The sequence below is a fragment of the Malaclemys terrapin genome, chromosome 14 (genome assembly GCF_027887155.1).
Source record: "Malaclemys terrapin pileata isolate rMalTer1 chromosome 14, rMalTer1.hap1, whole genome shotgun sequence".
Lineage (NCBI taxonomy): Eukaryota > Metazoa > Chordata > Testudines > Emydidae > Malaclemys > Malaclemys terrapin.
In genome coordinates, this window is record NC_071518.1 from 36,036,918 (window position 1) to 36,049,596 (window position 12,679).

Here is a 12,679-nt window from a genome sequence, read left to right on the forward strand (position 1 = left end):
TTTAGGTCTACTTACTGCAGTGTCTTCCCGGCACTGAGTCGACTGCTGCCGCTCCCCCGTCAACTCCGCTTGTGCCTCTCGCCGACGGGAGAGCGCTTGGGGATCGATTTATCACATCTACACTAGACGCGATAAATCGATCCCCGATAGATTGATCACTCCCCGACGATCCGGGGGGGTAGTGTAGACGTACACTTAGCGTACAAACAGTAGTACACAGTTACGTGTAGAATTTACAACTATGTAGGTGAAATCCTGGCCTCGTTGAAATCAATGGCAAAACTCCACTTGCTTTCAATGAGCCCTGGATTTCACCCATGGAGTTTAAAGCCCCTGTGCAATGCACAGAGCCTGTAGGTCAATCCTGCTTTGTGCACTGACTTACAGAGCGTGTTCAGGGAGACCTTCCCTGCATATTCCCTCTTTGCGACACTGGTATCAGGATATTGCTCTCTTAGCATCACCTTCCGCCAGCCAGCCTAGGCCCAAATATGGGATGCTGTGTGTGACAGGAGGTAACACGTAAAATAATCAGACAGCTTTGGGATGCCTTTCTTTCAGTCTAAAGGACTCCTTCTGAAACCTCTAGGTCATGATGCTTTACATCTGAAGTAAATAATTTTCCTAAATAAAACTGACAGGGACATGAAATTCGAGGCAAATGAAATTGCCCTGATGCCATGCCCTGGCTTATTTCATCAGCAACCTCTAGGTTAAATGATAGCAGGGTGCCACCTGCTGGTAAGTGTGAGAATGCACTTGCCTTCTGCCCCAGGATACACTTCAAGCTGTTAGCGATGTCTTTACACTTCCAAAGAGTTGAGATAACCTTTGGTTCAGCCCCGGAGACACCAACTAGAGACCTTCCTATGACTTATTCTCTCCCACTGCTATTGTTCCCATTGTACAAATGGGGAACTGATGCACAGGGAGGTTAAGTGACTTGCTCAAGGTCACACAGGAAGTTTGTGGCAGAGCCAGGAATTGAACCTCGGGTTCCCGAGTCCCAAGCTAGCCACTGACCATCTTTATTCTTCTCAAGCCCTCACCTCAGCACTACTGTTTGTTAAGGAATGGGGTTGCTTTTTGCCAGCATTAGCAGCTCAGTGTCACTTCTCTGATCACAGCTTCTTACAGCCACTCAGTGTGTTCTGACTGTCCTTGCAGTTTGTCAGAGAACAGCTTTGGGGAAGGCGCCATCCGCACCCTGTCAGAGGGGCTTCCACGATTCACCCGGCTCAGGAAGATTGAGTAAGTCCAATTGTGTGTGAGGCACAGTGGATCTGTGGTTCTCTGAACAAGATTTCAGCGGTGACCCAGCCAGCAGGGCTTGATTCTCCGCTGGTGTTGACTTCAGTGGACCTATGCCCATTGACACCAGCTGGCCCAGGGGGTGTGGTCTGTGGCTGCTCTAATTTAAACTGAGGGGAGAATTGGCCTCAGGCAGCCCCATGGATTGATGAGCGAGCACAATGGCGGAATACAGTCACTTTCCCTGCCTCTCTCAGACCCAAAGAGTGGGGCCTCTAACAGCTGTGTAGACACTCGGACTGGAGCTCGGTTTCCGAAGCCTAGGGGTGGGGTAGGTTTCACAGCCCTCACCGCAGTGTCTACACAGCTGTTTTCAGTGCAGCAGCACGAGCCGGAGTCCGTAGAGCCGGGCTCCGAGGTGTGCTGCCATGGGTTGTAAAACATGGCGTAGATGTTCCCAAGGGGATTCCAGACAGGCGAATGGAGTCCTTGACATTTCCTGCGATAAACTGCCTGCCGGCCGTGTGGACCAGCAATTCTATTTGTGTTTCCAAATCCTGCTTCCCTTTAGACTGAAACTCTGTGGAATCAGCGATGGCGTTTCCAAACATCTTGCCCTCGGCTTCAGTCGTTGTCCCGTCATTGAAGAGATCATGTGAGTGCAGGGCGTGGGTATATATCTCGCCTCGGGGCCCGAATATCCATTTCACACTAGTTAGCACCTGCCTGTCTTCTGGTTACTGTGCACGTTCATTCCTGTCTAGCTCTCGTGGTATCTTATTGAAACCTGAATGGAAATTGCGGGTCAGTGGAAATGAAACCCAAACCTTCCTCTTTAACGGACGCCCCTTACTGCCGGCATCATGGCATCTCGTGTGAGAGCGAGAGAAGCAGGTTACTGGTCTGGATTCTCTGCTGCCCTGCCCCGTTGTAAAGTGGGTATGAAAAACTACCAGATCAGAACGGGAGCACAGTGTACATTACAACAATTCCCTAACCGTCTAGCAGGGGCTCGCAGCTGACTTTCTACATTCACAATCACTCAGATGATATGTATTGAACTGGTTATTGTGTATGCGTGTCACTGACTTCCATTGGATGGAATCAGAACTGCTCAGCTATGTGTCACAGCCCCTATACTGCTAGCGGGTAAGGAAGAGTCTCCTTTAGCTGCAGTGTTATCAGTTTCTGGTTTTGGAGCAGGCAGTCCTGAGTTCTAACCCTTCTGTCACCGGGAAGCTCTGAGTGGCCATGGGGTGCAACAGAGTAACACTTGTGAATTCCCTAAATGGCCAGGAAATTGTTACAATATAAGGCCCCGATCCTGCAAAATGTCCCGATTTTATAATAAATGGTGTAATCACGCCAAAGCCACAACTCTGCCCTGCTGCCAGCCCGGCTTCCTCCCCCCCCAGGAGGGAATTGCCACTGCAACCCGGAGCAGGCAGGGGCACACGGACTGGGCACCCCTGCCCCAGAGGCAGCAGTGGCATACCCTGCCCCCCTGTAAGAGCTGCAGTTTCCTGCCACAAGTGCACGGAGCTGGTTGCAGAAGGGCTAGTCTGTGCCGCGGATGGCAGCATCCAAGGGCTGGCAGTGTGGAAATCTGCAGCAATTCTAAAACGTTGTGTTGTCGACTAACAGTTGCGGTTACTGCAACAAACCCCCCATTTTCATAGAGTCTCACCGCTACGCCATTTGGAACGTCCCCCTGCTCAGCGGGTGCTGACAGCTGGAGTCTGAGCCTGTCCCCTTCCAGTCAGGACAAAAACTCCCTCGGTGACAAACCAGAAAGCAAAAACTCTCATCCTCTGAAAGGTCACATGAAATCCTGTTATACAGACCTCAGAATAAAGGGCAGGTCGGAGAATTTAACGGGCGCTGTTGTGGGCCCCATTATCTACCGCCTGCTGTGACAGTTTAACACCATGAACAGACCAAGGAGCTGCCTCGCTCTACTGTTCTGAGCTGATGTACAGGAGACCTGAATCTTGATTAGTCTCTCACTCCCCGGGCCAGCTGGCCCACAGAATGAGCAGCACCCCACTCAGTTCTGTGGAGTCCTGTCTTGCATAGGAAGATATTGTGGCCATGAGGTAGTTCCTCAAGGGGAAGAGTAGAAAGCAGGGGGGAAATAAAACTTCCCGAGGCTGTGACGGGGAAAATATCCCCCTAGGGTCAGAGCAAAATAAACGCTTTCCCTTGCTAAAATCTTGTGGTTCACTGTATGACTTTGGCTCTCCAAAATCATTGTGCTAGTATGCGATGGAGACTGCACCAAAGCGCTGCTGCTGTATCTCTGGGGCTTATGCTTTCATTTGCCTCAGGTGACCAACCAGCTGATGTTTCTGGTTTTATTTAGATTGTCGTGGAACAGTCTTGGTGATGAAGGTGCCCTGGAGCTGGCCACGGTTCTCCCGCGAATGGCAAGGCTGAGGATGCTAGAGTGAGTGTGACGTGGCAATATCAAGTATTGCCCCAGGGGAATTTCCATATATGGAATCACAGACCTTATTAAATAGGAGACATTTGTCAAAGGAAATATCTATAAACTGTAGACACAAGAAAATAGGCTTCCACACAGCTTGAGTTCTTGCTTAGTCTGCTTTGTTTACCAGGGACCAAACTATGCCTAGAACTCTACACAGTGCAGAAAGACATCTAATAGCTCAATAATGCACTGCAGGTAAACATGTAATTATATTCACTAAAGAAATATCTGTTGACTACGAGGTGAGATTCAAAGTTACGATGAAAGGAGAGAGAGAGAGAGAGAGGATTTGGCTCAACAAGGAGTTTTCTTGAGGTTTTTCACCATAAAATGGATGTAGTTAAACTTACTTTTCATTATTAAATGTTTGTTTCATTTTCCCATATCATTCATCTGGGGCCAAGGAAGCATTAGTTGGTTTCTAAGGCCTTGGCTACACTTGCAAGTTAGAGTGCATTAAATCAGCCCCGGGCGCCCTAACTCCTGAGGTGTCCACACTGGCAAGGCACGTAGAGCACCTGGACTCAGCCGCTGGAGGCTCCTGGTTAATCCACTTCCATGAGAAGCATAAAGCGTGCTGCGCCCTGGCTGAAACGCCCGGGTGTCAGTGTGGACGACGTGTTGCATTACTGCGCTGTGATTGGCCTCCGGAAACGTCCCATAATTCCCTGAAGTCAAGTGGCCGTTCTGGTCATTGTTTTGAACTCGGCGGCAGGCATGCAGATATCCCCTTTCAAAGCTCCGTTTCTGACCGCCGGCTCCTTATCTGCCAGGACACAAAGCAACCCGTTACTGTGGAACGCTCCTGCTGCAGAGGCAGGCGTTTGTGCGTGTGTGTGTGAGAGAGGGAGGCGGGGGATGGGGGCTGATGTCGGGGTTTCCCCCTGCCGCTGTGTGAACTTACAAGACAGCATGCTGACACACTCTGCCCCCCAAAACACAGTCTCCCCTCCCACATACACACAACACGCTCCACCCTCCCCCCCCCCCATTTGGAAAGCACGCTGCAGCCACTTGCACCCTGGGCTGGCTACCACAATGCACTGCTCTCTGTGGCGTCGCAAGAGCTGCTAATGTGGCCACGCCAGTGCGCTTGCAGCTGACAGTGTGAACACACGGCAGCGCTTTCCCTGCTGCGGTCTCCGAGGGCGGCGCTCTACATCTGCGAGTGTAGCCATAGCCTTAGGCTGTTACATGCTCAGTTTCACTGGCCGTGACTCAGGGCTTGTCTTCACAGCACAGTTAACTGGAATTATAGCTTGGGTGTTACCCCTAATTCAACTCCCATCCACACACAAAAATCTCTAGCGAGAGTCAAGTGGTGCTTTAAGCTAGCGATGCAGTGGGGATGCCACCACGCCAGCTATCAGAGCTAATCCGGTCAGTGTGTGCTGCTAATCCAGTCGCTCTGTGTAACTCCCAGTATTTTGATATGTGGTTAGGCTAGTTTGAGTCCAGTAACTCCAGCGAGAGCCGCCACACTTCAAAATGGAGCCTACTTCCCTCCAGCCAACTGCTGCAGTGGAGACAAGCCCACAGGCACTAGCAAGAAGGCCGTGTTTGCAACAAGGGGGTCCGTTCCTGACAGTCCTTGGCACTGATCCTGGAGTGGGATCCACTGAGGTTCTGCATAAATGCAGGGGTCCATGCTAGCAAATCTCAGGCCATGGTGAACAGCCGCGGTGCCCTTTGCTTTTGCAAACAGGGAAAGGAGGAAGGAGAACTTCTGAACCTGCCCCGTGTTGCAGAGCATTGCAGCCTGTGGTACATAGCAGAAGCTTAGCCGATCTTTTCCTAGCCTGTTCTGAAAACCATTTGCACATTCTCTTTCCCTTTCTGAAAGTCTGGACAATAACCGCATTGCAGCCCGGGGTGCCACAAAGCTAGCGGAGGAGCTCGCCAAGTGTTGTGGAATTCAAGTCATACGGTGAGCGCGCATCTCAGGTGGCACCAGGGTCTGGGGGCAGTAGCACTTCTGTAAGGGTGATGGCGCCCCACTGGCCAGTCAGCATTAGGTTCGCTGGAGTGGATTAGGACACTAAATTGGGCCCAGACCTAAAAACATTGTGGGCTTCCCAGACCGACTATTCCCCGCAGAGTAGCTCGCCCTTCTCAGAAGCAGTCATAGCAATAAGTGATGGAGTTCCCATCCAGAGAGACATGGTGGGTGAGGTAATATCTTCTATTGCAACAACTTCTGCTGGGCCAGACCTGAAGAAGAGCTCTGTGTTAGGGTTACCATTCGTCCGGATTTACCCGGACATGTCCTCCTTTTTGTGCTAAAAATAGCGTCCGGGGGGAATTTGTAAAGCACTCACAATGTCCGGGATTTCCCCCTGGCAGAGCAGAGCGAGCGGCTGGGAGGGCTGCAGGGAAGTCCCGGGCTGGACTCAGGAGCAGCTGTAGAGGAGCCGGATCCGCCCTGCATTCTGAGCCGGCAGCTCCCTTGCAGCCCAGTCCGGCAGCACTGTGCAGGGCCAGACCGGGTTTTGTTGTGCAGGGCCAGGGACCGGGTTTTGTTGTGCTGGGGAGCTCAGCCACGTGTCCGGCTCGGCTGCACAGAGCCCAACACCCTGTTCTGAGCAGCAGGGTAAGGAGGTCAGGGGGCAGGGAGGTTCTGGAGGTGGCAGTCAAGAAACGGGGGGGGGGGCTTTTTGGGGGGAGTGGAGAAAGTTTTGGGCAGTCAGGGTACAGGTAGGGGGTAGGGTCCTGGGGGGCAGTTGGGGGGGGTCTTAGGAGGGGGCAGTTAGGGGACAAGGAACAGGGAGTCTTAGGTGGGGGTGGGGTTCTGGAGGGCAGTTAGGAGCAGGGGTCCCAGGAGGGGGCAGTCAGGGGACAAGGAGCGGGGGGTAGGGGGCTGGGAGTTCTGGGGGGGAGCTGTCAGGGGGCAGGAGTGGGGAGAGGGATCGGAGCAGTCAGGGGACAGGGAGCAGAGGGGTTTAGATGGGTTGGGAGTTCGGGGGGGGCTGTCAAGGGGGCAGGAGTGGGGAGAGGGATCGGAGAAGTCAGGGGACAGGGAGCAGAGGGGTTTAGATGGGTTGGGAGTTCGGGGGGGGCTGTCAGGGGGTGGGGAGTGGTTGGATGGGGCGTGGGAGTCCCAGGGGTCTGTCTGGGGGTGGGGGTGTGGATAAGGGTTGGGGCAGTCAGGGGACAAGAGGCAGGGAGGCTTAGATAGGGAGTGGAGTCCTGGGGGGCAGTTAGGGGCAGGGGTCCCAGGAGGGGGTAGTCAGGGGATAAGGAACGGGGGGAGGGTTGGGGGTTCTGGGGGGGCGGGAAGTGGGAGGGGCAGGGGCAGTGCTAGGGCGGGGCTCCTCCCGTCCTCTTTTTTTCTTGCTGAAATATGGTAACCCTACTCTGTGTGGCTCGAAAGCTTGTCTCTCTCACCAACAGAAGTCGGTTCAGTAAAAGATATGACCTCACCCACCTTATCTCTAATATCCTGGGACCGAGACAGCTACAACACCACCGCCTACGTCCCATCTAGCCCATCCTTTCACCCAGTGTGAGATTGCTCCTTATCATGCATTTTCTGTTGCTCTGGTTTTCCATGGGACTCCCACCACTCCCCTGGGGAGGCTATTAGACAGCTTCATACATCTCACTGTCAGGAAGCGTATCCTGGTATTGCATTTTCCCTTCCATATTTCTACATCTTGTTACACCCGGTTGTACTCCCTTGTGTTCTCCCCCAAACAACCCATCTTCGCTCTTGGTGTCTACATCCTTCCCATGCTTGGAGACCCCTTTGTTTCCCCCAGCTTGAGTCCTTGCTTAGCCAAGCTCTACGTATTGAACTCCCTTTAACCTCTTCCCTAGTCCCTCCAGCCCTGTGATCATTCTTGTTACTGTTCTTGGAACTCCCTCCGATTTGACAATATCCGCCTGGTAACGGGGCCCCCAGGGCGGAGCATGGTTATGCCAAGTGCAGTCACAGCAGAGCTGTATAGAGAGAGACTCTTCCCTCCCCTACCCACTTCCCCTCCGCCCCCCCTCCCGTCTTTGTCTTTGCACAAGCTGGTCCAAACGGCATTGGTCTCTTTTGCTGCTGTATCACGCTGGGCACGCCTGCATAACTGGCTGTTCCCTGCTACACCTAGGAATGACCACATCCCAGCTTTCTCCCTCTCGTTATGTTTTGGAATATTTTTCTGTGGGTTTATTAGGTCAGCTCTTCCTCCCACTTCTGATACCACAATAAACCCTCGTCTTTCGAATCAGAAATCTCTCCCCCAAGATAGACAACTCATCCCACCCCAACTGGCAGGTAAAAAGCCGTTGTGCTGCCCAACGCCAGCTGCAGCTCTGCCTCTGAAGCAGTGCTATCCCCAGGCCCCTCTCACCACTGGGCCTGCATGCCAATGGCCCAGGCCTCCTTCACCAATCAGCCCCTGTGGATTAGGAGTAGACAGTTATGAACTGCACCCCAGCAGGAAGGAGGGAAGGTATCTGGGGATATTTCGAACCACTAATAACCCATGCGATGTCGTTTTAGGCTCTGGAACAATCCAGTACCCAAGAACATTGAAGAAAGTCTTACGAAGCAAGATGCAAGATTGCATTTCTCATTCTTTTAATAAAGGAAGAACATTAAATGACTAAGAGCTGATTTGGTAGAGTAGGTAAGCCAGGTACCACTACTGCTATCCTGGTGAATTGCACTGAAAAGGAGCCTAGAGAAACAGAGAAAGCAGAATTCTAAAAATAAATATTGTAAGCATGTGGCATTCTAGCCCTGCTCTTAGAACACAGAGGTAACTCTGACTATTATATAAACCTCAAACTAAGCTTCCTCCTGAGTTTGGTTATTCTGATGTTACTCCCTGCAAGACCTCTCTGTTCCTGGCCTTAGTTCCCATCTACCTCAAAGAGAGATTTAATCTTTTATACTCCTGGTTTGAAGCCAGTAAGATCCACTGGATCTGGCAGTCCGGGTGAGTCAGAAGACTAGCTCTGTATCTTTATACAGGACCATAACACCTGATACCAGGATGAGTCAGAAGAACTCTGCATCTCAGTGTGAGGAGCTAGAACCTAACACCCTATTGCAAATACTCTCCAATGTGTTGTTTGAATATGGTGTATGTTTCCCTCAGACCAGTATCATTTCTAAGGCTGGGCAAAATATTCACAACAAACCGGTGACTGCTTGGCATTTTGTTTTGATTCTGCACACTACTGTGTGAACATCAGCCTATTGTCAAGCAATCAAAGATCAATCTTCACATTTTGATCGCGTAAAGATCAAGTTTCAATGAGAAAATAACTGTTTCATAATGAGCAAAGTCTGGAGGCTGCAAAATGGCATAGAACAAAATTGTAAATACAGTGTGAGAGGTATTTCAGGGTGGGGGCAGGAGAAAGCTATTCCAGGAGAAAGATATTTTCATACTGCTTTAACTGTTTCACTGGGCTTGGAATGTTAAATGGGGCCCTCTATTTGAAATTGCACTAACCTGTTTGAGGTGAAGGGGGAGTTGCGTGGTCTTGGATGAAATGCTGCAATCGCTACATGGGCCCAATCCTGCGATCTGATCTGTGTGAGCATGTAGTCAAAGGCTCTGTCCATGCATATCCAGTGGCAGGATGGGAGCCATGCGGAGCACCTTATTTATACCCATTCATTGCAATGTGGCTGACTTGTACGTTTGGTACTGTAAATATTTAATCTCTGAAATGAAATGGGTTTATTTATCGACTTGTTTACAGCCGTGGTTTGGATTGGCTGCTGCATTCTGTTGTATTAAAAGAAGCATTTTTTAGCAATGACGAGTGCTGATAAGTGAAGAGCACATGTCCTGCTGGTTCCCACTATTCAATGAAGTATGGGGAGTGATTGTTTTTATTGAAAGATCAGTGTTAAGTTTCCCAAGGTGCATATTTGGTTTTGATTTTTATGACTCATTTGGTTGCAGCGTGGTTATACTCTGAAAAGGGATGGGGCAGGGGAGCCCAAAGTCACCAGTGAGCTTCCATATTTAGGTCCAAATTCAGTAAGGCACTTGAGCATGTGTGACTTGAGCATGCGCTCAAAGTTAAGCACGTGCTTTGGTGGATCTGGGTTGTATCTCCTTTCCGTGTTTCCAGATGGAATTTACTTCGTTTACAAGTGAAAATAGGATTTTTCTAACTGCCAGCCTAGCAAACTGCAGCTGAGTGACTCCGGGTGACCTGCTGTGGCTACTGAACCCAAGAAGCGTTTGTGTGAGTTTGAGTTCTGCCCTTAGCAGGTTTCTGAGAACATGTGTGGGACACATTAATTATTCTCTGCCTACATGGTCTCCTCCCAGAAGTTTAGGTGGTCAGATTAGCTGATTCTAATGGTCCCTTCTGGCCTGAAAACCGATGACACTCAGGCTGGGAACCTAAAAGTCAAGTTGGTTTCTTCCAGCGTTGGCAGCGTTGTGCACTGAATTGTGATCACAGTTTTGTCACCTTCAAAAACAGCTATTGCAGAAGTTCTGTGCTTTTAGCACCCACTCAGTAAAACAAAAATTCTAAAAACAAATTATAGCACTTGTAAAAACAGATTTCTTTGCCTGTTTTATCATTGTATTGATAACACTGTAACTTCTACATTTGGACATGCTGAGATTCTACTCCAGTTTATTTTCCTCTTTCATTGGTTGGAAACATTCACTGTTGTACATATTTTTATGCATTTTAATGAGAGCATATGTGTGATTATTGAATAAATAAGAGCGCCTGGGATTCTGAAGCTGTTTGACTTACTTTCGTGTTCTGTTTCTAGTCCGTTTCACTTTCTGGTGCTTGGGCATTAATGCACAACAGCTGCATAGGGGTCAAAACATTGTGAAGCCAATGTTGTTATTAATCATGTTTATTATGATAGCACTGAGAGAGAAACCGAGAATGGGGTCCCATTGTGCTAGGCTAGTGCGGTACAAACATGGTGCATGGTGAGCAATCCCTGAAAACACGCTGTAAAAAATCCCTGCCCCAGAGAACCTACAAGCGAGTTAAGCAAATACAGTATTGCCATATAAGTCACGAGTCAGGTCCACAAACATCAAGAGATTGGCTCAAAAATCACAAGGTTTTTTTTTAAATAATGTTGAGGTTTTTATTTACCGTCTGCTTTTTAACTTTTAGGGAGCACTCGGGTCACAGTTTCAATCTTTTTTCCCCCCAACAGTGAAAGATAGCAACGTACTATTTGGTTTTTTACACAAAAGCTGAGATTGTCAGATAGTCACATGATTCTGTGAGGTGGGTCTCTAAGAAACACACCAAATAGCTTGAGACTCAGGTTAAAATTGTGAGAGTTGGCCACACTGCCAACCTTTAAAAATTTAAAACAATCAAAGGGTTTGTGGGGGGGGAAATCTGCTCGTGTTAGCGATTATCCTGCTTCCCTCTCTTAAATCTAAGGGCTGGTCTACACGGGGGGGGGTAGAGGGGGGGGAAATCGATCTAAGATACACAACTTCAGCTACGTGAATAGCATAGCTGAAGTCAAAGTATCTTAGATCAATTTACCTTGGGTCCACATGGCGTGGGATCGACGGCCGCGGCTCCCCCGTCGACTCTGCTACCGCCGCTCGCTCCAGTGGAGCTCCAGAGTCGACGGGGAGCGCGTTCAGGGATTGATATATCGTGTCTTAACGAGACACGATATATCGATCCCCGATAAATCAATCGCTACCCGCCGATATGGCGGGTAGTCTGGACGTACCCTAATTGTGAGACTTAACTAACTTGAAGAAGAGCTCTGTGTCAGCTCGAAAGCTTGTCTCTCTTGCCAACCGAGTCCAATAAACCCACCGTGTCTCGCTAATATCCTGGGACCGACGCAGCTACAACAACACTGCATACTAGTTACAGCATCCTTTTCAGAATTCAAGACCAACTTCCAAACACGTGCCCATCACTGTCCTTTATACAAAAGTTCATTCTGGCAGCAAAAGAAACAAATATCATATATACACAAAAGCAAAGACAGACCTGAAACCAAACCCCTTCCAAACCATGAGGTGTCAGTATAACCTAAGAGATGGGGAAAAATCTGTTCCTATTCTAGAATATATATATATATATATATATATAGTATATAAAATAGGGCTAGACACTGTAGTTTGAACACACACATTCCGATCTCAGCTGTCTAAAGTCAAGGCACGTGGATTCTGCAGCGGACTGCACCAAATTGTTGCTCAGGACCTCTCCAGTCTGTGGAGCTCTTGAAATTCCATGGCAGCTTCATCTGAATTTTTCAAATTCAGGTTTGTATTGAATTAAAATTAAAAAAAATAATCCAATCAGCCCCCGCTTATTTTTTATATTAAGTTCCATTTATTTTTGCTGCTCCCCACGTAAATAGGAATTTACATGTGGAGAAGATCTCCGGTGGTGGGGTTTTGCGTTTGTTTTTTTCTTCCAGTTTTCCATAACAGGAGTCAATTGTTGGAAGCTTCCGTTCGACAAATTCAGCCTTGAAATAATCGACAGTTTCCTAGCACTGAGGGTGATTAAACATTAGAACAGCTTCCCAGGGGAGTGATGGACTCACCATTGCTTGGCGTCTTTAAAATGAGATTGGGTAGCTTTCTAAAAGATACGCTTTAATCCAGCTTCTGGGAGATGTTCTACAGCTTGTGCATTGGGGCGGGGGGAGGGGTTGGATGGTGATGGGGGTCCTTTTTGGCCTTGGAATCTGTGAATCCATGAGTTCCCTCTATTCATTCCCTTCATGTCCTCATGGGAGGACAGGATTGCTTGCATTGCCCTCAATATGCTTATAACTCTCGCAGCTCTGCATTAAAACAATGGCTGTAATCAAATCTCATGCTTCAGGGCTTCAGCCGGTCAGGTGCAGGGGTCAGGAAGGATTTTCCCTCCCAATGCACAGTTGGTCAGATACGTTCTTCTTTTTTGGGGGGTGGGAGGGAGGTTGGTTGGGTGTTTTTGTTAGTTTGCATG

The 12,679-nt window shown here is 49.2% G+C and overlaps 1 protein-coding gene across 3 annotated transcripts in view; it reads left to right on the forward strand.

Annotated features, from left to right (window-relative positions):
• Window positions 1-10,443, forward strand: part of NLRC5 (NLR family CARD domain containing 5) — an 87,119-nt gene extending 76,676 nt beyond the window's left edge. For all 3 annotated transcript variants that reach the window (XM_054048517.1, XM_054048519.1, XM_054048516.1), the window contains 5 exons: window positions 1,168-1,251; window positions 1,823-1,906; window positions 3,614-3,697; window positions 5,586-5,669; window positions 8,235-10,443. In XM_054048517.1, coding sequence (XP_053904492.1) covers window positions 1,168-1,251; window positions 1,823-1,906; window positions 3,614-3,697; window positions 5,586-5,669; window positions 8,235-8,316 — 418 coding nt within the window. In that variant the 3' untranslated portion in view covers window positions 8,317-10,443. The remainder of the gene's footprint in view (window positions 1-1,167; window positions 1,252-1,822; window positions 1,907-3,613; window positions 3,698-5,585; window positions 5,670-8,234) is intronic.
• The last annotated feature ends 2,236 nt before the right edge of the window (window positions 10,444-12,679 follow it).